The 23,634-nt window shown below is 33.5% G+C and overlaps 2 protein-coding genes and 1 long non-coding RNA gene across 4 annotated transcripts in view; 2 read left to right on the top strand and 1 right to left on the bottom strand.

The window, feature by feature from the left end:
- Positions 1-1,270: 1,270 nt before the first annotated feature.
- On the top strand, positions 1,271-3,443 carry Mgat1 (Mannosyl (alpha-1,3-)-glycoprotein beta-1,2-N-acetylglucosaminyltransferase). Of its 2 annotated transcripts, none has more exons than XM_968247.5 (6): positions 1,271-1,430; positions 1,476-1,877; positions 1,927-2,131; positions 2,178-2,511; positions 2,567-2,828; positions 2,875-3,443. In XM_968247.5, the coding sequence occupies exons 2-6, from the start codon at positions 1,506-1,508 to the stop codon at positions 2,986-2,988; spliced, it is 1,287 nt and encodes a 428-aa protein (XP_973340.3). In that variant the 5' UTR covers positions 1,271-1,430; positions 1,476-1,505; the 3' UTR covers positions 2,989-3,443. The 2 variants fall into 2 exon arrangements, with proteins under 2 accessions (XP_973340.3, XP_008195651.1); XM_008197429.3 differs by having other exon boundaries at positions 1,272-1,430; positions 1,481-1,877.
- A 71-nt stretch (positions 3,444-3,514) lies between these two features.
- The window catches only part of loh (lonely heart), a 59,288-nt gene continuing 39,168 nt past the window's right edge, over positions 3,515-23,634 (bottom strand). Inside the window, exons 7-11 of the mRNA XM_008197428.3 lie at positions 15,142-15,340; positions 12,852-13,018; positions 11,891-12,505; positions 6,766-7,423; positions 3,515-4,136 (exon numbers count right to left, since the gene is read on the bottom strand). Coding sequence (XP_008195650.1) covers positions 4,012-4,136; positions 6,766-7,423; positions 11,891-12,505; positions 12,852-13,018; positions 15,142-15,340 — 1,764 coding nt within the window. The 3' untranslated portion in view covers positions 3,515-4,011. The remainder of the gene's footprint in view (positions 4,137-6,765; positions 7,424-11,890; positions 12,506-12,851; positions 13,019-15,141; positions 15,341-23,634) is intronic.
- Positions 8,516-9,716, top strand: LOC135265579 (uncharacterized). The gene is made up of 2 exons (XR_010333299.1): positions 8,516-8,931; positions 8,984-9,716. It is a non-coding gene; the product is annotated as an uncharacterized LOC135265579 (long non-coding RNA).

Genomic DNA, 23,634 nt, shown 5'->3' on the forward strand with positions numbered 1-23,634 from the left:
TTGAAAAGTGATATTTTGAGTGACACATTTTAAATACAGTAACTATAAATAAAATAAACCACTCAAATAATTTATTGCCACGAAATTTTGCCTTTAATTTCAATGAATGAAAGTGGCTTGCTCAAAATTTAATGCAAATAAACATTTTATTTTGGTTTCATTTTTATTATTATTTTTTTTAATGCTACAAACAGTAGCCAACGCAGAAGCCATATGAAGGTAGGTGCATTTTTTTGCGTTTTATCTTGTGATGTGTTGATTTAATAGCTTGTGTGCCATATATTATACCGTATTGTGTATTCTTTATTCTGTATAATATTTATTAAAGTCGCTTGTTGTAACTTTCCTAGAAATTAATTTTTTTGTTGGTTGTGTTTTTAATTTATTTTTTAGGTTTTGCTACAAATGGTAGCAGATGCAGTATAAAGGTAAGAGCATTTATTTAACACCAAGTGAAAAAGCTTTGATTTTTGTGTACTATTTTTTCATTTCACAAACCAATAATTCCTTTATTCCCTTCATTTGAAATAATCATTGTTTACCACATCCTTATATCCATTTTTCTTAGCAAGAATGCTCTAAACTTCCACGTGGTGCTTGCCGGACAAATTAGTTATTGACTAATTTGACCAATTAGAACAATCCTTAAATATAACATTGTTGATAGTTTTTTACAGCCGTAAAATTATGTCGCTTGTAATTTTCATGCAAATAAAGATTTTTTATTGGTGTTGTTTTTAATTTTTTTTAATGCTACAAACGGTAGCCAACGTGGAAGCGATATGAAGGTAGGTGTATTTTATTGCTGTGTCGTATTTATTTATTTCACAAACTAATAATTTCATAAAACTCAAATTTGTGAAATTTGTGACGTTTGTGAAATTTTTGCTTGTCAGCCGCGCATCGGCACCACGTTTTTCTTCAATAATCTGAAATTTTAAATCCGCCAATAGGATTTCTTTTTCCCGTAAAACACTAAGGCCATCTATCCGCATCATCAGTAAAACCTAATTCAGTGAGGGCTCGATTTGGCTATATCAGTTCGGGATGCCTGGCTGTGGCTGTGCCAACCACAGGAAGCGAAAGGCCCTAATGAAAAATTGAAAAAATGGAATCAATTATGTTATTATTGTATTAATAAGAATTTAATTCCGTAATTATTTGTTGTCTCCAATTGTAATAACGTGTGTTTTGTGTTAATTATTTGTTTGTAAATAAAATAAAAAATAACATCGATAATGCAGGTCACTCACCTGTCATTTCGTCAATATACTTGTGACGTTAGTTGGTCCCCAAATGTTAAAAACTATTAATTTGTTAAAATGCTACGTGTTTAATGTAAATGATACGTTGTGTGATAAACAATAGCACTTCCGCAAAATGGCTAAACATCCGACAGTGATAGAAATCAAATCATTATGATTTTGCAGGTGAGATGTCCCACTTCTGCTTAGTCCATTTATCAATTTTTACAGGATAGGGACACTCTAAGATAATAAAATAACATGCGACTGAAACGCACAAACTTCGTACTAGGAATATTCGTAATAACTTGGGCTTTAGTGTTGTATTTTGCATTCCTGTCCCATCTAACAACTAAAAGTGAACCAAATGGAAACGTCGATAGCCAAATCATGATACTGGAACAAGGCATATCAGAACAGTTTAAAATAAACAATGACATGATCCATGACGCTAGGAGGTTTTTGGAATTGAAGAGCCAAGGGGACGTTGGCAAAAGTAGTATAAAGGATTTCCAAGACTTCAAATTGCCAGTACTAGTATTTGCGTGCAATAGAGTTAGTGTCAGTAGGTGCTTAGATAGGCTTTTGCAATACAGACCAGACCCTGACAAATTTCCAATAATCGTGAGCCAAGTAAGAATGTCTTATTTCTTGATTTGTTAATATTCGGAATAAATCACAGGACTGCAATCATGAGGAAACCACCGAGACTATAAGACGGTACGGATCTCAAGTGTCACTTATCCAGCAACCAGACCAATCCGATATTCAGGTACCTCCCAAAGAAAAAAAGTTCAAGGGATATTTCAAAATTGCGCGTCACTACGGCTGGGCCCTCAACCAAATGTTTTTTAATTTTAACTTTAGTACTGTTATTATAGTTGAAGGTTTGCGTGATTTTCTCGTGAAACCCGATTTAAAAACGGATTTCAGACGACTTGGAGGTGGCTCCAGACTTCTTTGAGTATTTCCTTGGTACTTACTCCATTTTAACGCGCGACCCGACCCTCTGGTGCGTCTCCGCCTGGAACGACAACGGGAAGGAGGGTCTGGTGGACGAAAATCGCCCAGATTTGTTGTACCGCACGGACTTCTTTCCCGGCTTGGGGTGGATGTTGACGAAGTCCTTGTGGCTGGAACTGTACACCAAGTGGCCGAGGGCCTATTGGGACGATTGGATACGCGACCCGTCGCAGAGAAAGGGCAGGGCGTGCGTTAGACCGGAAATATCGAGGACGAGGACGTTTGGCAAGTTTGGGGTTTCAAAGTATTATTTTTCGTTTTGTCTTCTTTGCTCTGAGTAATGTTGGCCGTTATTGCAGTGGTATGTTTTTCGAGAAGCACTTAAAGTACATAAAACTGAACGAGAAGTTTGTGCCTTTTACCAAAATGAACCTGAGCTACTTAGTGAAGCAGGCGTATGATAGGGATTTTATTAGAGATGTTTACCAAAGCGTGATAGTCAGTTACCAGGAGTTGAAAGAGGGCAAAGTCGCCCACGATGGGCCCGTGAGGATCGTTTATCGCTCAAAGGAAGAGTATAAAATATTCACGAAAAAGTTGGGGCTCATGGACGATTTTAAGGTAATTTTGTTTTATTTCTTCCATGAATCAGTTTTTGTTTGTGTAGAGTGGGGTCCCCCGAACTGCGTACAAGGGTATTGTCACTTTCCACTACAAGGGCCGAATGGTGCACTTGGCCCCCAATGTGAACTGGAAGGGGTACGACCTGACGTGGAGCTAACCGAAAGATTCCTAGTTACTTACACAATTCCATGTTTGATATTAATATATTTGTTGTTTTATGTTTGCACATTAAAAATGTGGACTGTTGGAATTTTAATTTTGTTCTAATCAAGTTGAAAATTGTGATAAAGTTTGTAATGGCAACTTGCGAGTTGGCTAGATAAATGCGAGCATTTAGTCTAGCCCGCTAATCTGTATAAGTTCAAATATCGACTGCTCGATAAATTGTTATGCCAATTAAGACATGTACATAGAAAGCGAGCGAGCTGCCAATATTTATGTTTTATATTCTAAACATTTTTGCATTTATACAATAGAATACGCAAGATTGTAAAATATGTAGTTCAATTTAGCAATATCTTATGTTGTAAGTTTTGACAGCTCATTCGCAGTATATGAATCGCGCTTCTTAATGTAAATAAAAGTGGATAATTAATAAAATTGTACAAAGTTTCTCCGTTTAATCATTCAGTTCACTTTGATGCTTGTTTGTTGTTTCGACGAGCGAGTTTAATTAACGCAAGTCATTTGAATTGAGATTTTATTACTAATAAATACATAGAGCTAAAATTATAATACTTATTTGTAGTAATCTAAATTAATACAGTGCCTAAAATTAAGTAAGATTTTACACGTAACACACGATTTGGCAAGTGCGCAGTCGCGCGCTCGTAGCGCAAAGATGAACCGAAAATTTTGGCAGTGCTTTAAAAGCGAATAAGTCACGCACTCCCTTAACTATAGTTAGTGGAAAACAATCACAGACATCTATTAATATAAGAGTATTATCTATGAACTGATGGAAGAGTCGATACGATGGAATCTACAAAGTTTGAAACGTAAAAAAATATATACAAAAAATTTAACAGAAATAAATATGTTTTTTTGGAAGTATCAAACAATTCCACCGACATGCATTTGTTAGGAAAGATTCATCCACACATTATTTTACTTTCACTCGAATATCTTAGTTTTTTAAAGTCAGTACTGGATTTGACTACGCATTTTCCTCCATCACAGATTATTCGAACAGATCTTGTTGCGCCCGTTTGCAGGACACGCAGCAGTGGTTTGTGTAGTAGGGGTACTGGCAGAGGCGGGCCTGCACCGCCAGGTAGCAGTTCCGGATACGGTCCACGCAAGAACCTGAAATTTGTTATTTTTTATTAAAAAGCGTCCTAGGAATTTGGGGACTTAAGGCATTGCAAGTTATTTTACCCGTTTCATGGTTTAATAGAATTTGAAAACTTCGCTCTTTTTTATCTTAGTAGTTTTCATCGCAAACAGCTCTCATCACTGAAGAAAGAGATCATCTTCCAAAATGCCATTTTTTATTCATTTTTGACTTAAATATTTGTCGGTTTAAAATCGAAAAATTTGGGCTGGGGGTTTTAAAATGAAATTAAATGAACCGAAAAAAATTTCGAGCAGCAAAACTTCTGTGGTTGTTTTATTCCTTTAAGACGAGAGAAAAAACTACAATGACAAACTGGATTACGAAAAATTCAGTGGCTGTAACATTTTGCCAAAAATTATTGTCATACTGGCTGTTCAAAACATTATTATAATTTCGATTCCCGTTTAATATTCCGCAGACTATTTATAATAGACCTAAACCTTGACAAGACGATCTCGACAGATTCACAGGATGTTTCAATAAAAATAATAATAATTAATGCCAACAACACTTTGTAGGTATATTACTTACCTTCTATAAAATATCTATTTATATTTATATAAATCACATTTTTCTATTATGGAATACACAGAATTAATATTTACTTTTTAAATGAGTAGCTATTAGTAAAGAAACTTAAGAAACTTCCCTAACCCGCAATTTTTAGGGGCTTTTTTTGAATCTCGGAATAAATTTGTTTCGCTAAAATTAAAAAAAAATGACACTATTTCACAATTCTTATAGACTTGATGACTCGTTGCATCCTAAATGTGTATTGAACATCCTAAACTTGTGTTTAACCTTTTTAATTTAATATAGGATATTTCAATTTAATATTATTTGAGATTTACATCTAAAAATTTTTCTGATTTTAAGATTTCCCGTTTATTAGTCTCATAGTTTCTTTTAGTGTTTCAATCACACAACTTTTAAGTTTCTCAGCATTTCAGAGTAATTTTCCGATATTTCATATTCATTTCCTTAATTTTTCAGTTTTTCGTGGTTTAACGTTATCTTATGTTTTTTTTTTTAATTCTGAACATTCACGAGCACTTGCTTAGTCCAGCCACTTAAAATCACTTACTTTCTCAAAATTAAAAATAGTAGGCATGTTACTTGTTGAAACTATTGAACTTGTGAATAAAGTGTTTTTTGTAAAAAGTTGGTACTTCAGGAGTTGTAAACAAATATACAAATATACAAAAAAATCTGGATAAAAAATCTATTTACTGAAAATAAAAATATTATTGAATAAAAAAAATTGGGAATGAAGAGATGCCTGATTTTAGGACTAATAGTAGTATGAATTTTCAAACAGTGAGTTCATTTTCTAGGTATCTCAATGAACTGAAAAATTTTTACAGTACGTAAAATGAAGTAATTTTGCAACAGCAAAACAGTTCAACAATTAATTAATTTCTTCTTCCTTTGTGCATTAAAGAATTTTAAGTTTTTTATAAAACGTATTTTGTTTTGTTTGTTTTTATTTATTGCATTAAAAATTGTCATTATTTTTCATGCAGTAGGAGTTAATTAATAATTAATTCCCAGATCTTAATACCTAATATCAGTTTTTTTTACAACATTTTTCGACACATAAATTCCTAAAAATCCAGTCTCAAGCTATTAGATAATTATAAATAAAGAAAACAAACGACAGTAACAAAACTATTAATCAAAATTTGTTTCAGTAGTTTTAATAATTATTATCATATTGTTTTCAAGAAAATAATAATAATGACATAAGAAGTGGAGTGACGTCATCCCAATATTGCACAAAATTACAAAAAAATATATCACACTCATTATTGTATTTAAAATTCTTGCGCCAGAACTTTTGTTACATGACTCATAATAAAAAATGACTTCGAAAGATAATATCTGCTTGAATCTTCTCAGTCACCATCACCAAGAAAGAATCTGATGCGTTCTGAAAGGTATTTGAACATTTATCAAACATTTTCCACAAAATGAAAAATTGACTTTCTGTCCAAAATTTATAAAGTTTTGTTTATAACAATTTATAAATCTTTGGTAATATACTGATACATAAATTCCAAAATTGTTTGAACTTACAGGGTGAGTCAACAGTGACTTGTCCTAAGATGCAACAAAAAATACTAATTGCTCTGACCACTTGGAGACATTAATTGAATTAACACTGTTTTTTATAATAATTTAAATAATATCAGTCCATAATGAAATTTTAGCAAAACTGTTAAAACAAACTTGACAATATTATAATCTTATTGTCTTATTGATAATTTTGAAATTTTTTAATGATTACCGAGCTGGTCAGCTGGAATCAGTATTGCTGGTTGCTTATTAACAAAAATTCAGGTAAATAACCCACTGTATGTATTGACTCCCCCTGTATAATTGGACCAAATGCTCGCGAGACGGTTATAACAATTCCAACTATAAATCGAAATAACTTGAAAAAGCAACTATAAAAAAACGCTTACAAATGTAAAGAGTTGTAAGCGTAGGCGTCTTTAATACTATCAATTGAAACAGTTAGTTTTTAATTTGCTAATGCCTTTAATAGGATTTTTTTCTAACAATTTTCGCTTCGTGTTGTCAATACGATTAACTTACGATCGGCTGGTTCGTCCTGCGCCGGCTTATGCCGATGCTCCTCAATCCTGGAGCATCCACACTGCCTTTTCCCCGGCGGTACTTCCCCCTCGCAGCCATTGCTCCCCCTGCCCTGGACATCCATGCACCTCACCTCGCGCCTCTGCACCCCCGCAGGGCACTCACAAACGCCCCATTCCCCAAAGAACCACATGGGCGGACACGTCCCGGCGCAAGGCTGGTCCACGGGCGGTTTAGTTCCAACGGGACAAGTCATCTCATTAGTGATATGGGCCTGTCCCCGGATTTTCACCACGCAAAAAACGTCCCGTTTCTGGACGGGCGTCTCGGAGCAAGAGTCGGGACAGGGGGACCACGGCCCCGTCACCCACTGCCCCCCGCATTGCTTATCGCTGGAACAGGCGCGGGACGTCTCGGGTTTATTGTGGTCAGTGCAGTTGGAATGGGGGCAGAGAGCGAGTCGGGACTGGCTCCCGGTCCCGCAGGACTCCGAGCAGTGGGACCATTCGGTGAGGAGCCAAGGAGAGGACTCGGAGGTGGCGGAACAGGGGCCGTTTTCGCAGTATTCGGCGTACTTTGGGCGGTCTTCAGGGGGGCACCGGCCGCTGGGGCAGGTCACGGAGCGAGTACGGTGGCCGGTACCGCAGGAAACAGAACACTGCAAAAAATGATACTGGTTTTTGGATTTTATACTCGGGGTCAGTTTCATAATCGCCATAAATTAAAGGTCGGTTTATAGAAGCGTCATTAAGTTAATGTGCAATTAAATGCGTGATTAACTGATCACAAGACCAAATTGAACAAATGTGATTGGTCCATTCGCATTGTTAACTTTTAACAACGAATAAATTTTAACGAAATTTTCTAATTTGATTTAATCTGCAATTAAACGCGTGATTAACTGGTCACGTCACCAAATTCAACCAATTTTAACAACGAATTCAATTTTAACAAAGCTTTCTATAAACCGGCTCTAAATGTTGTTTATAATGTGCTGATTCGTATGGATTTGTTGACGAAAAATTCACATTCTAAATCAATATTAACTATGAAGTCCCTTTATTTCAATTATCAAACTGGCTCTTAGTGCATCGGTCTTAGTCAGCATTCGATAGTAGGAACAGCAACTTTTTAACTTTGCAACTGTGTTATTTTGAAGATATTAATTTTCAATAATATTTAAAGGTAACTAGTTAACTACAAATTACAAACAAAGGTAGCCACTTCAACTAACTTCCTTCTCTATCCCATTCACAAGCAGTATTCGCGGTAAATAAGCAGATCTGGTTATTTCTTTTTTTTGTAAAATTATTTTTTAGATTGTAATTAACTTATATCATCTTACATCAATTACAGACAAATTGACATGACATTATTTCCCAAAATTTTGTCACACTTGCAAAATATTACAATTTTTTTTTGGTATTTACTTAATTTCTTTATATTATTATTGCAATAAAGTCTCCCAAACAAGTAGATAAATTGCCACTTCACGTAAAATCTGAACGTAATTCTATCTAAAGTTTAATAGTATATTAAAAAACAAGTTAGTCACGAGTTTTTTATACTAGTATTCTTTGTAATGTGCCCCCTTTTTAAACAAAAATTGTTATTTTATTCGATTTAGGAATTTTTGGAACAGTTGGTAATATCTTAATTTTGAAAGTGAAAAATTGATTTAAAACTTTTGTTTTATCAAAGTCTTGTCAAAAAACAAGAGTATGGATGACAGTGCAGGTAATCTTGCATAATGACCAGGGTTAGTCAAGCGGCATAGGAGAAACGGTTTATTAAATCATACTATCAACATGCGGCGCCACGTGCGTTATCTATACAGATTTCTGTAAATTTGGGGTACGTGGCACGGTCGTTAATAGAAACTGCTTATACCATCTTTTGGTAGTGTGATTTCAAATTAAATCCACGAATTTATCTAAAAATCCAAAATATTAAGCAACCTTTGGCGCGCAATGTCACACTACATTCAACGGTGTCAAAAAGTTTTTTCAATTTTAAATGTTTCAATTTCCAATTGAATTATTCTGCTACGTGTTGTGTTCGTGGTTTTCTCTTTTTATTCTTATTTGAATTCGTTTGTTGGTGTTATCTACTCCTAAAGTAATCTCAAAAACATTTAAGTTTTGAACTTTCGAAGGCTAAAATTTGGTAAGTCGGGATTTTTTTGCCACCAAAAATACTATGTAATACATATCTCCAGCTCTGGTGTGGACCTATTATACACTTAAAAGACTACCTACAACGTTTATTAAACAACTTCTTGCTGGCTGGAACACATGATTCTGGAAACAGTGCATCTCTTTACTTGTGAGAGCTATCCAGAAACAAATCGACTTGGGCACCAAAAATAACTTCGAGAATTTAAACCAAATTGCATTTTTTGAGTGGACATCTATGATGGACACCGTTTAAGACTTCTGCCTTGCACATAGTGTTTTTTATTTAATACACGCGTTCATTCATCCATTTGTACAAAAGCCACAAAAACGTATCTTAAACTCCCTCCTTTTTCCCGTTAAGTTTCAAGACTGGTGAATCCACCAAAGAGGAATCCTTACATTAAAATCAAAAATACCTCTTACTCATAATAAGTTCATATAAGTAAATTTGTTGTAAAGTCATCTACGTGAGTCTATAACCAACACGAAAACATACAAGAAATGTTTGCACAAACTATTAAAAGCACTATTTTTCTGTGAAAATTGAATTGGGCACATGTCTAAAACTCCAATGGTACCTTATTAGAGTCCGTATTTACTTATTTAGTTCTTTAATTTTTTTCCAAGTTTCAAAATAATGTTAAATAACCGGTTTTTGAGGGTGAGTCGCCAAATTAATATGTGGAAGCCAAACACGACATTTATTTCTTATAATTGATGTTTTCATAATTTGTGAAACGTTAATTCATTAATAAATTATTTTTATTCATTGTATTTATTTTTTCTTTATATTTATAATACTAACAAAATTTTGCAATTAAACACATTTAACCGATTTTCAATAAAATCGGTTATGCGTGTTTAAATTGTAAAAAAATAAAAAAAATAAATTGTATAAATAATAAAATATTTAAATTTGCCGCCAATTTTAGTTCCTCATACTACCAAGATACGGCGCTATTATCGAAATTTTGACGACCAGTGAATTACGTGTTACTTGATTTTCTATAACTACTATATTCTATGATAATGACTATTATGACATCGCACTTGAAAGGGTGTTTTAACGGAAGGTCGCAAAAAGTTAATTACTTGACCGAAAAAACGAGCAAAATCATTAAGCAGGTAAATCTAAAGTTCTAATTTTTGAGAAAATTTTGCAAAATTATTTGAGTTTTTAGTTTTAAACAAAATAAATTTGAAAAAAGACTAAAATATTTAGGTGCCATTTTCGATCTTCATTTCAACCTATTCTAACGAAATTAGAAAAATGAGTGAGCTTTTGGTTGAAAAAAGTATTTGAGATAAATTTCGCGAAAAAATGGAATATGTGCTTCAGCATACAAGTAGGTGTTTTTTTTGGTTTGTTCCGAATAAAAATAGATTTAACGACAAGAGCCAAAGTAATTTCATTTTTAATCCCTCGGTTTTAATATTTGGCCCGTTCTAGACAAATTATGTGAAACAAATGGAAGTTTTAAAGAAAAATGCTTATAAAAGACCTAATTTTCGACTTATAAGACGAAATAGATCAAAATAGTACCCAGATGCGATTTTTGAGGTATACTATGTATAAGTATACTAAGTATACTTATTACGTTTTCTGAAAGTTTTATACATTTTTCATCACTTCTAAAATTCGTAAATAAAAATTTTCAAAATACGTAAACCTTAATAGATTTCTTACGTTTATTTAGAGTTTTTTTTCAAATTCTTTGATATTTTTTTAATACACATTTCTTTATTGCTCACTGTTATAAAGATTCTTTTTAAATAAAGTAGATAAAGTAAACCATGTTAACATTAAAATAAATTTAACTGAGCCACAAACAAATATTTTCTTCGCTTCAACCTTATTTCTAATTCCGTCCCAATGTCAATTCAACTTTACCTACCTTTACAACTAAATTTTTGGCTCAAAATAAAGTAATTTTCAGCGAAATTAAATCTCGCTCAAAAAACGAGCTAATTTTTCATTCTAAACATATTAAAAAATGTCAAATCTGATATAATGTAATTATGATCACGTTTAATGTTATTCTGGAGCTTTATCTGTAACTTCTGATCTATATTCTAGGAAAGTTATGAAAAATAATTAGGATATTTTGCTTGAAAATCAGTCTAAAGAAACCTATAATAAACATCAGTTGCTCGTCCAAAAACAAGATAAATCTAATGTAAAGACCTAACTACCAACATAATGTCATCTTCGACCTTCATTTGAAATTCCTGTTCCAAGAAATTTATGCGAAATAAGTAAATCAGTAACGACTTTCGACATATAATTTTAAACGAAGTAAATATGGCGAATTACTACTATTTTTACTATACTACTATATATATTTCAAGAGTACCGGACTATCTCGGGGATGTTGGTAAAGGAGATTAAACTGAATTAAAAGTCTCTATGACAAAAACTTGTTTGAGTCTTTTTTCACGAGATATAGCTCTTCAAAGTTAAATTATTAAGTAAAGTTTTTGTTGCTTCAGATCATATTTTTCTTATCTTAATTAGCGGAAACGACATCTCTTGCAACATTAAACAAATTCCTGTTAATAAAAATCAACAATTAATGTCTTGTGATGTACAAAACAATTGAAAAACTTGCAAATTCGACAGTACATGAAATTCGACATCATAGGAAATAAAAGAGCAAAAAGCGATACTGTTGCTAAGAAAAAAAAAAAAAATAATAAAAATACCGTCACTTTTAAATCACCCTGTATTATTTTGAATTTTTTCCAAAACTCGTAAATTAGAAGTTTTGAAATGCGTAGGCCTCAGACCTCTTACGTTTCTTGGAGATCTTTAATTATTTAATGAACGATGAAAGAAAGAAAAAATTAAAAGTTAGAACACATAAAATTTTTAAATATAGAAAAAATTTATGATTTCGTTAAATTCTTCCATACTTGAAAATTTTAAATGCCTTTTCCGTAACACTTACCGCTGACCAGGCCCCCACGGACCACTCCAGCCTTTCCGGCGTCTGAGGTAGTTCGTTATCCCTGATACTCTCGCACGGGTCCATCATGCAGGGCTTGGCCTGACTGGGGGGCTTAGGCCTGGGGCAGCTCCCCTCGTTGGTAACCACCGACCGCCCCGTGCTCAGCTCCTGATGGCACTGGGGTACGTAATGTTGGACGCCTTCGCCGCAGGTCACACTGCACGGGCTCCAGTGGGCCTCCCACCGTGCAGGACAGTCCCTCAGGTTGCACCGAATGGGCTGGGTCATGGGTTTCTCCAAATGGGCGCAACGCCGGTCCGGGACCGGAGTCTGGGTGTGCTCCCGGACGCAGGTGACGACAGTGGCTTGCAGGCCCCCGCCGCAGGATTTAGAACACGCGGAGACCCCGCTGATCTTCCAGGCGAAGCGTCTCCGGAGTCGAGTCCGGCGGTGCAGAGGGCGGGCTTCGTCACGCTGGGAGGTTTCCAGACGGCGGGGTTCCGGGATCCCGGAGTCGGGACGCTTGAGGAGAGGTGGGGCTATGAGGGGGGTGGAGGAGTCAATGGGGAGGGAGTAGCCGTATTTGACACCATGGTTGGTTTGGAAATTCACGATCTGTTATTAAAAATAAATAATTTAAGACGCAAATCCTGGACGTGATAAAAAATTTCTTTCGCAATTCCTTTTTAGATACACGGGAATGCAAATTCGCTTCGACCACTTAAAACCGCCGATAATACACTTATTTATAGTTTTCTAAGTGCTGTGATTCTATTTATACATAGAGAAAAAAGACTCGACCTATGCTAACCCTCTAATAATAATAAAACTTAAATTGGCTTGAGCTACTACATCTTAACTTGAACCGGTCATAAACAGACTCATAAATAATAAGTAGAGGCATTAAGAAGACCTTCAACTGAAATCACTTATCATCCTATAAAATAAACGAGCGATTTACCATTATATCCACCGGATTGGCGAGAGGTCCTGGCGATGAGATTGTTTCCAAAGTCGAAACGTCCTGCTTGATGTAAGTAAATCGTGCTCCTGCACCATCAATGACACCAGGATTGTTAATTTTCCAATCGCCATTCACTATGAACGACCCATTGGCATTCCTCAAAGCTATAAAGCAAATCATAGAGAAATAAAACGTCAGACGGATAAAGCTATCAATGATTGCAAATGAATTTATTGCAGGCGGCCATTTGCTAAATTAAAACAAAATTAACGCAAACACGTGTTTTATTTTTGTCCTTAAAAAAGTTCAAACCTTGATGATTCGTTAAAATTAAGGAAATCTCGGTATTCATACTGTTAGATTTCTAAAATTGGTCAATTTGTTAATTCTTTCTATTTGGTTCTTAAGATGTCCAGGGTGCTGCATTTTGGATGTACGAAATTAAGAGGTTTAGAGAAAAACATTTTCGGGTCCTTTTTTTGAGAAAATAATTTTAGTTAAAACCGCATCTCGCTATCGTCTTTTGTTTTCGACTTATAAACAAAAGTTGACTTTTTAGCGAAATCTTTAAAAATTCATATCCTCCTCATTATAAAAGATATAGATTTGAAATAAAGACATTATAGAAGCACTTTTTTTCATAGAATCTAATAACGTTATCAGCGATTTTTTTCAACTATTCGTTTAACTGTAATAAACTAATAAATAACATAAAGTTGTATTTGTTTAAATAGGAATCATAGTTGGCTATGACATATTCGAAAAGCTTATTGTTTTCTGATTTGTTTTGTTTATTTGTGTAATACATTAATTCTAGATATTTAAGAAAGAACAAAACATTTCGCTTTTTCTTTATAGTAGGCCATGAAAAAATTTTGGATTTTTAATTAAAATTACGAAAATTGTATTACCTAACAAGTATTTATAATTTAATGATTTTTTAAACCCTTTTAATTAATACTAAAAATAACATAATAAATTTTTATTAAAAAATGACTCTCCAAACACCAAAATCAAATTCCATCTGCGGTAAAAAATACACAACATTATCCACTTCACCTCCACTGCACTTCACTCAATCATAAAAAAGTGGCATCAAATGGTAATGACTCTAAAAAAGTGACAATTTTCTGCACATTTTTTATGTAATTAAATTAAATTACGAGTATATTTGTTCAATTGAAAATAACTTTAACATAGCTTATTTTTATAATTTCACATTTTTTACTTTAATAACCGTTTACAAAATTTCTAGATTATTCACACCTTTTATGTGAAATAATTCTTCCATGGCCAACTACTTTCAAATACTTTAAATATATTTTTATCCAAAAAAAAAATCAGAAAAAATAAGCTTTTCGAAAATGTTCAACTATGATTCTCATTTAAAAAAATACAACTTTATGTCATTACAGCTAAACAAATGATTAAAAAAATCGTTGATAACATTATTAAATTCTCTGTAAAAAGTGCATTTAAAATGCAGCACCCTGTACCCTGTACATAATGGTGCAGTATAGATGTCCGAATAGGAACCTCCGAAACAAAGAGGTTTAGAAAAAAACGATGCACGATTTTCGTAGGTATCTAATAGAGTATTGGAATCTTGAGATACAGGCTGTTCCAACGATTTGAAAAAGTTCATTATTGACCTTTGAATGTTACAAAATTAATCTTTTTTATACAAAAGCCGTGAATACTAATCCCTTGACTCACCTAAAATTGTTTCCAAAATTAACGACAATTGAAACATATTTTTTTAAATGAAACACCTTATAGTTTTTTGTAATTTTAGATGTAACTTTAAAAACTGTTATTGGTCGTTTTTACTTAGTTTTGAAATAATTTGTTTTTTTTGCGAAAACAAGCTTCTTTAAAAACTTTACTGCAATCAAGGAGTTAAAAAAATTAACAAGTTTGTTAGTTGTTAGTTGAATAACTCTCTAAAAACATTAACAGTTGAAAGATTTCTCCCAAGATCTTTAACTTTAAACATTAAAAAAATTATTAACAATTGTGTCAGTAGTCGAAAAATAAAATACTGGGCCCTGTTGCTGAGATTATGGAGCTTTTGCGGATCGTTGGGACAGCCTGTGCATTTAGAATTACTGGAATGATTCAATATTTCACATAATTCACGATTCTTCGTAAACAACTCGGTTAGAATTTTTACAAGGTTTTTAAATTACTTGAGTCCTCAACACTTTTAGTTAAAACAAAAACAAAATCGTTTTAATAAAACCAAATAGAAATCAAAGGGTCTTAATTATTTCTATTAAATATTAACCCAAATGATTCCTGGTATGTTTTAATTGCTGGACCAAGATCCTGCATGCTCCTTGTGGAATTTGGGCGACGAGGGAATACCCAGGTGGAAGGTCAACCCTGGTATAAATTCCGTTGATGCTCCTGCACTTCCCTTTCATACAGGCGGAGCATTCTTCCTGTTCGTCCACAGCCCCGATTATGCCATTGGCACTGACGCTCTGGAAGCAAGTTAAATAAGATGATTGCAAGTACCTTGGAAGATGACATTAGATAATCGAATTGTCGGGAAATAAATGACTCAATTTAGGAGCAACTTTTAAATTAGGACGATTTATATGAGGGGCGAGATGTGTGACCGGTGGGCCAATTAACCTGAGCTGGGTTTGAATTTTTCGGCGATTGGAATCAGGGTTGTTACTCGATAACAAATAGTGACAACTTGTCTAGGTTTAAAACAAAATAATCATAATAAAACTCATTTTATTTTACGAATGACTGTTGCATATTATATCAGAATTTGTCGATTAACACAACAACTGCATAATATCAAAAACAATTAATTGCAGTGTAAAACAAGCCGCTACACTCCTCCAAGTCCTGATTTCCAATCGTGTATTTGCAGGATTTATCTAATTTTGTGAGTCCTCGAAATCCGTTAGCCAAGATAGACAAATAAATCAACTCCAAGGCTGCGTTCAATTCTGCGTCAACGGGCATATTATCTATTGCCAATTCCCAATTGGTTCGAATTTCAATAATTTCGTCCAATAATGCGGAAGCAATTTGTCCAACATCTCCATTAGCCTCAGCGCGACACTAAATTTGTTTAAATCACGCACAACTCGATTGACACGTCGCCTACAAGGAACCAATATTTCTCAATTAAATAAGCGATTTATGAAAATGTAGAAGCAAGTAGGTCGAAATTTATGTCAGAGTCAATCATCCGAGCTGATCGCCTTTCTCCACGAAATAATTCCCGAAAAATATGCTAATTTCAGGGCGGTACGGATAAATCGATTCGATGGTGTCGAGATAAGATTTGGGACGGGTCAGACAGGACGAATATAATGAAGGCATTATTATAGTTCGCACGGCCGTGAAAAATCCAAAGCATTGTGTTCACACTTCCGACAAGGAGAAAACCACCAAAATCCGGGCTTGTAATTAGTTGTGACGGGACCTTAAAACCGAAAAATCCGTCTGTCAGAGGCAAAAAGTGGACGAAGTCTCGTCAAAATCAAAAAATAGAACAACACCATGGTGCTGTTCTGCGGCTCCCCGGTGTCAAAGCTCGAGCTTTGTGCTTGTTTCCGCTCAATTTTTTCGCCGCTTCAGACGACTTCCGGCCATTCTCATCTAATATTTGCGGATTGTGGGTGGCCAACAATTTTTGAAAATGTGTTAGGTAACTGAAATGGCAGTTTTTGTTTCGCCACATTTTAGAGCACAACTAATGGCAGCTATGCTCCACTTAAAATGGGGAAATTATTCGCCCGTGTTAATAAAAACACTGTAAATCTTGCCGACGACTTGCTGAATTTATTTTAGAATCCCGAATAAACAAAGTGCGTTTCTATTTAATAAACACCGGAAAACATTGAATGAATGAATCTATTTCCAGTTTTTTCGCCCCGTTGTAATAAATTTGAAACGTTATCCTCTTTAGGGGACAAATCCACCTTTTTGTAATGTTAATTGGAACCGGAGGCTTACACGAAACGTCTTTATCGCTCCGATTAAGCTCGGATTTAAAGCATTGTGGAACACCTAATTAGATCCAACATGTGTGCTTCCACCGGTTATAGGTTTATTTAATTGTCACTCTTTTCCACAAGGATTACGGTTATTCTGTATCAAGCAAATCGGGATTTTATGCGTGGCGGTGATTCCCATGCTCTAATATTTTTATTTTATCAACACATGGCCACTGAAAAAAACATTCATCTCGCTCGACTCAGCAGCTATTTGAAATGAGGAACTTTTAGCAAAGTTTGAGCAATATTTTTGTCGTTTTGTGAAAAAATTAATGGACTGAAATAAATTACGGCCTGATACCAGTTGAATTAAATAATAACGCAGAGGCCAATAAATCACTTGTATTAGTTTCGTGACGCTTGATTCTGCCAACATTTTTATTTATTTATTTACTTAACGAAGTCGTTGCACTAGTTCATTATCTAGGATTTGTAGCACCGCGTGCTGTGGGAAAATATTGCCCAATTTGATAAGGACGAGGGCACGAAACAAGAGTGATTTAACGAACGCTCGATTAAAGTCGGATAACTTATTTCACGACGGCTTGAGCCAAAAATAGACCTAAAAAGTTGCTCCTTGCACATAATACCGACTGTCTGAGCTAAAAGTTTACAGCTTGATTTATCTATCAATAAACAAAAAGCAATGACACGTTTGTTTGGCAACATTTAGACGACTTCTCAAATTTATATCCTGACAAAGTTCACGTTTATTAATATCCATTGTAAATTATTACACAATTTTTTATTGTAATAATACATTGCTCAAAAAAGGTGGAAATCTGGAGTACTTGTTACTTCTCAATTCAGACACATACAGGGTGACCCAGGGATACGTGTAATCGGTCTATAACTTCTTTATTATTTGAAATATTGCCATACCGTTTTTAATATTCGATAGATTGACTACTTATAGTCCACAAACAAAAATATGTTTATTGTACACAGGGTGGTGAACCAAAGTTACATTTTTTTAAATGGAACACACTATATATGTTTGCATAAGTGGATTCTACGTAGAAAAATAAAGTAACTTTATAAAAAATATCATGGGTCTCTTTGTTTTCGTTTCAGAAATATTTAACTTTTCGTTATAAAAAAAAACAATTTTTGAAAAATCACTGCGAAGTCGCCTATAAATATTTTCCGAAAAATTTACAACAGAAAATACTCAGTAGTTTCAGCAATAGTCGACTTTTACTTGAAACACGCAGATAATGTACAAGGTGTGCCAAAACGCAAAAAGTTTAGTAAAAAAAACAAAGTGTTAAAAAATGTTTTTCTTTTTTTATTTATTTTATTAAATTTATTTTTGATAAGCAAAATTTAATTATGTATCAAGTAATAATTAGAATATTAATGTAATTACTCACATTAGTACATATCAAAAAATAAATTACCATATGACTTATCAGATTCTAGGATAACAAATTTTCTTGTAATAAAATCAATTTTTCGGAAAATCTCAAAAAATATTTTAAATTTGCTTTGCAAACCTATACTGTTATAAAGTTTATCAAAAATGCTATCGATACATGAAAAAAATATAGGGTGTGCGATTGGAAAAAAATAAAGTTTCTTTAACTAAAAGTCGTGTATTTGCTAAAACTACAAGGTATTCTGAATTTTTCTGTTGCCAATTTGCCGGAAAATATTCATACGCAACTTTGCAGTGATTTTTAAAAAGTTGGTCTTTTTTATAACAAAGTTAAATAATGCCAAAACAAAAAAAGATAAACTCATAATAGTTTATATAAAGTTACATTATTTATTTGCGTAGATTCTAATTACGCAAAAATATATAAGGTGTTCCATTTAAAAAAATATAACTTTGGTTCACCACCCTGTATACAACACCCTTTGCTTAATAAAAATATCTTTTGTTTGTGGACTTTAAGTCAATCTATCGTGTAATAAAAACGGCTTAGCAATATTTAAATTACCAAAAAAGTTATAGACCGATTACTCACCCATGGGTCAGCCTGTATTACAAAACTACATTTTTCTGTCCTAATTTTTACATGAAAAAATAGACTTCAGTAATAAAATAATAATCGTTAAAACTGGAAACATCCCAATTTGAAGTTTATAGATTAAAAATAAAATACAGTTCTTAAAAATGTGCATAAACATTTCAGGCAATTTTTCACGATTGCAAAACGCCTTTCTAGAGTTCATATTTTTCAGTTTTTCCAAATCAGGAAGTACCATCTCGATTGGCTCTAACCTTGAGGTTTAACTTCCAGCTGTTTATCGCGAATTTGTAAAAATGCCGGTCGGTTCTTTGAAATGAGTCAAAAGCCAGGCAAATTTGGTAAAGATTACAAGTCATTTACGACCGCCAATGAAAATAATTTCTAATAACAAGTCAATAAATTAATGCATTTTATGCACGACTGCTTATCGCTATATATTCTCCGTTCGAAAAAATCCATCGTTCAAATTGCCACTCAATTAATTCAATAAACAGATTTTATTGACGTTAATGATACGATTTATCTGCCACCCAGCACGAGAACAATTTTTGGTTAAACTGTGTTTTAGCTAACGTAATGAAATAACGGCGATTCCCTGTGGCAATTTCAATGAAAAAATAGCCACTCCTTAAAAATAATGACAAGCGAGTGTTGATATTTCAGTAATTCCAGCAGTAAACAGGTCTTAAAACGCAACAAAGTCGCCATAATCGCCCCATTAAAATTCGGCTCTCTATAAAAAATGATTTGTGCACCTACCTTATGCAATCAATTTAATAACTCGATGACTTAATAATAATAATCCCCAGGCAATGTTTTAAGGATTTTAACAGGATAATTACAGAGTGGTTATCGAGTTTGTTTAGCAATTTAAATTCGTGGTGAATTCTCCCGACTACTGGAAATAATGGTCGCATGCTCCGTTTCAAATTAGAACAATTTTTTCCTCCCGAGATACAGTTAGACAGACTTTAAAGTACTCACCAAGTACAGAACGATGCAAGCAATCGAATTCAACAACCACATGGTAATTAAATTAAATTAGCGCGAAACGTCCAATTAGTTTTATGGTCTTATCGTCGGTCACTTAAACACTCAACATGACGGCAATTCAGTCCGATCAATGAAAAATTTTTCTGGAAGGTAATTAATGATGAAAAATAGGTCGAAGCAAAGTTCGGAATTTATTTCAGGATAAAGTTCCCGCGGGAACAGTTCGGAACAGGTGTGTCCCTAAATCCAGAGTTTTTTGGTCTCCGAAGGGTAGTTGAACTAAAATAAAACACGAGATAAGAAGTTTAGCTTAATTATTCTAATAAATGCGCAAAGGAACGATTACTTTTTTAATTGTGCCTAATTGCAGATTAATTACAGTGATAAATCGGGAAATGCAAATGTATTCATAAATGTTAATTCCAATTAAGTAATAATTGGGAAATATAATTTATGAAGTTAAGTATGTTTCCATTTTTCACTTCGACAGTGGCGGTTCGAAAATTGTGAAAAAAACCGAATCGAAGTTAATTTGGGAGTCTATTTACGTTTCTGTAAATCTATTTTTAGAATTACCTACTTCAAAATGGAATTCAATTGAAAAAATCAGTTGCAGATTTGCGGAAGCGCCGCGTGTGGATTTTTTCGCGTTAAAATGTCGCAACTCCGTGACTTTGAAAATATCTAATTAAATTACACTACCATAAATTATTTGCCGCATAGTTTGGTAGTTTGTTGAACTCCAATCGCTATTATCCGCGACAACAAATATTTTTCCTGTGAAAAAAATTTCAATGTCAAATAATTCATAAAATATGCGAAAATGAAAACACGCGCCAACGGAAAAAACTTCCCAATGAAACCCAACACCGATCGAAAAATTTTCACGAAATAGCTTTATTAATGTAAATCCGTTTCGCAATCGGATAAATATTTATGAGTTTGGTGTTTATCTCGCGACATGTTTTCACTTGACATTTCCAAATTCACGAATCAATAACCCGACCTATCCCAACCTGAACTTTGCTTTGATATTTCGATAAAACAGAGCAATGGACACGATTTTGGGATGCTGCGAATTGCCACCACTCGCGCACAATTCACGTCTTCCTGCAATCGAACGAAGCACAAAACTGACACCAGCACGCGCTCCAAGAAGCGAAGCTCTCTGCTTCGACGTGCTTCGCTCTGCTTCCCTAATTTATAGCGTGTTTACCTACGCACATCTTCGGAAAATTGGCATTTTTCGAGATCGGGGCCGACCCACGCTTATTGTGCCTATTAGTTCCACGGAAAACTTACCGGGGCTTTGTTACTCCAGGGGCAGGAAAATCAATTTTTCGAAAAATCTCGAAAAATATTTTAAATTTGCACACTCTGTATATTACCTGCGTGCTTTAACTAAAAGTCGTGTATTTGCTAAAACTACAAGGTATTCTGAATTTTTTGTTGCAAATTTGCTGGAAAATATTCATAAGCGACTTTGCAGTGATTTTTCAAAAATTGGTGTTTTTTGTAACAAAAAGTTAAATAATTCCAAAACAAAAAAAGATAAACCCATAATAGTTTACATAAAGTTACATTATTTTTTTGCGTAGATTCTAATTACGCAAAAATATATAAGATGTTCTATTTAAAAAAATTCTTTGCTTAATAAAAATATCTTTTGTTTGTGGACTTTAAGTCGATCTATCGTGTAATAAAAACAGCTTAGCAATATTTCAATTACCAAAAAAGTTATAGACCGATTACTCACCCCTGGAACAGCCTGTATTACAAAACCACATTTTTCTTTCCTAATTTTTACATGAAAAAATAAACTTCAATAATAAAATAATAATTGTTAAAAAATTGGCATTTTTCGCGATCGGGGCCGACCCACGCTTACTGTGCCTGTTACTTCCACGGAAAACTTACCGGGGCTTTGTTACTGCAAGGGCAGGACACAATGAGCTATTGTGCCCCAATATGCACTGTTTCGGCCTGTTATGGGGAAATAAATGGAAACCAGTCGCTAAATATGTGAGTTATGAGCCGTATTTGTCAGGCAAGTGCACAATAGGGCCTGATTTCGAGTCAAAAGCGGCTCAAAACACGACACATCGATCAAAGTTGAGAAACCATTTTCGCAACCTTTGTTGCCTCCGAGTTTTTTTGCAAAAATAACTATTGCCCATTCTTGCGTTGCGTCACAAACATTTGAAGTTAAAAAAAAATAAAAATGTTTTTTTAGAAAAAAGCTTGTATTTAAAAGATGCACTAAAAAGTAAAAAATTATGTTTTTCTATCAGGAGAATATTTTTGCTTACAAATAAGAATTTCAAAATTTATAAAAGCTTTGGGAACAGTGCTCAATTTAAGAAAGCAATTCTGTAATGCGTTCACAAAGCTTTTATATAAAGTTTAAAATCCTAATTTGTAAGCAAAAATATTCTCCTCTAACAGAAAAACATAATTTTTTACTTTTTAGTGCATCTTTTAAATAGAAGCTTTTTTCTAAAAAACATTTTTTTTATTTTTTATTTATTGCTTTTTAGTCTTTCCTTATTCGAAACGTGTTTTTCTTCGAGATCTAGTTTCGCCGTATTATTGTAACACCATTATTTTGCTGATTTGTGCAAACTTGTTTGCATCTATCATGTGAGAGCTTTTTCAAATTTTTATAGTCATTTATTTTAACAATACAAGGAAGGCTAGCATGATTTTTTTAAATGGCACGAAGGGTCAAATTTAATCATTTTTGAAAGAGATTTTTTTTCTGAATTCAACGATGTAGCATAATACCCACCTTTACTTTTATTAAAAAATAAAAAAAATAATTATTAAAAATTTTCTGGAATAGTAAAACTAAGTTTTGAAAATACTGTTATTAGTGATATTTGTTAAAAAAATTAAACTTGGGTGCAATAATTAGTTTAATAATAGTACATTTAAGTAAAACTGGGCGAAAAAAATCTCATGTTGATTTATCATGGAGACAGAAAGCCAAAAAGTTTGTGGAAATCATTTTGAACGTCTGTCGTAGCATAAAAATCAAGTATTTTGTGTTTAATTTTTTTTAATTAAAACGTGTTCTTTTTTTTTCAGTTATAAGTGTTATTTTAACAATTATTTTTAACTTTTACTTATTTTCGGTCAATGTTTAAATAGCAAAGAGCTAACGTTAGATAAAGACAACATTTCCAAGGCCAACAAATTTTACATTTTTCAAAATTTTCGAATTTTTTTAGGTTTCGATTAAATTAAAGTATACATGTATTATACCATAGAACTCAGAAAAAAATGCTCTTCTCAAAAATATTAAATTTGACCCTTGTTCCTATTTAAAAAAAATCAAGTTAGCCTTGTATCTGAAGAACAAATAGAGATTTAATAAATATCTGAAACGATAGAATTTAAATAATATTTAACTGTATCCATACTTTTTAGCGACCCTGTATTTTCCAATAACCAACATATCGTTAGGTAATGTTGGTTTAAATTACAATATGTACACATCGAAAACCCATATGTAAACATAACCTTAAAATTCAAAACCCCATTTAACCCCTTTAGGGGGTATTTAACCTCATAGGATTGCATTGTCACGCAGATTACGTAAGTATGCAAAATTTCAATTCATTGGGACAACGGGAACCCTTTCAAATTTGGCTCCAAAAATATGAAACAGACAGACAGAAAACAAAGCAAGCTAAATAAAAGCTTTTAAAAATAGATTAGGTGGCGGTCCCGAGGGTGATTTTAGCAGTTTTTTACTGAATCCTCATTTGCGGCCATTAAATCGCG

This window comes from Tribolium castaneum, chromosome 3, assembly GCF_031307605.1.
Source record: "Tribolium castaneum strain GA2 chromosome 3, icTriCast1.1, whole genome shotgun sequence".
NCBI classification, from domain to species: Eukaryota; Metazoa; Arthropoda; class Insecta; order Coleoptera; family Tenebrionidae; genus Tribolium; species Tribolium castaneum.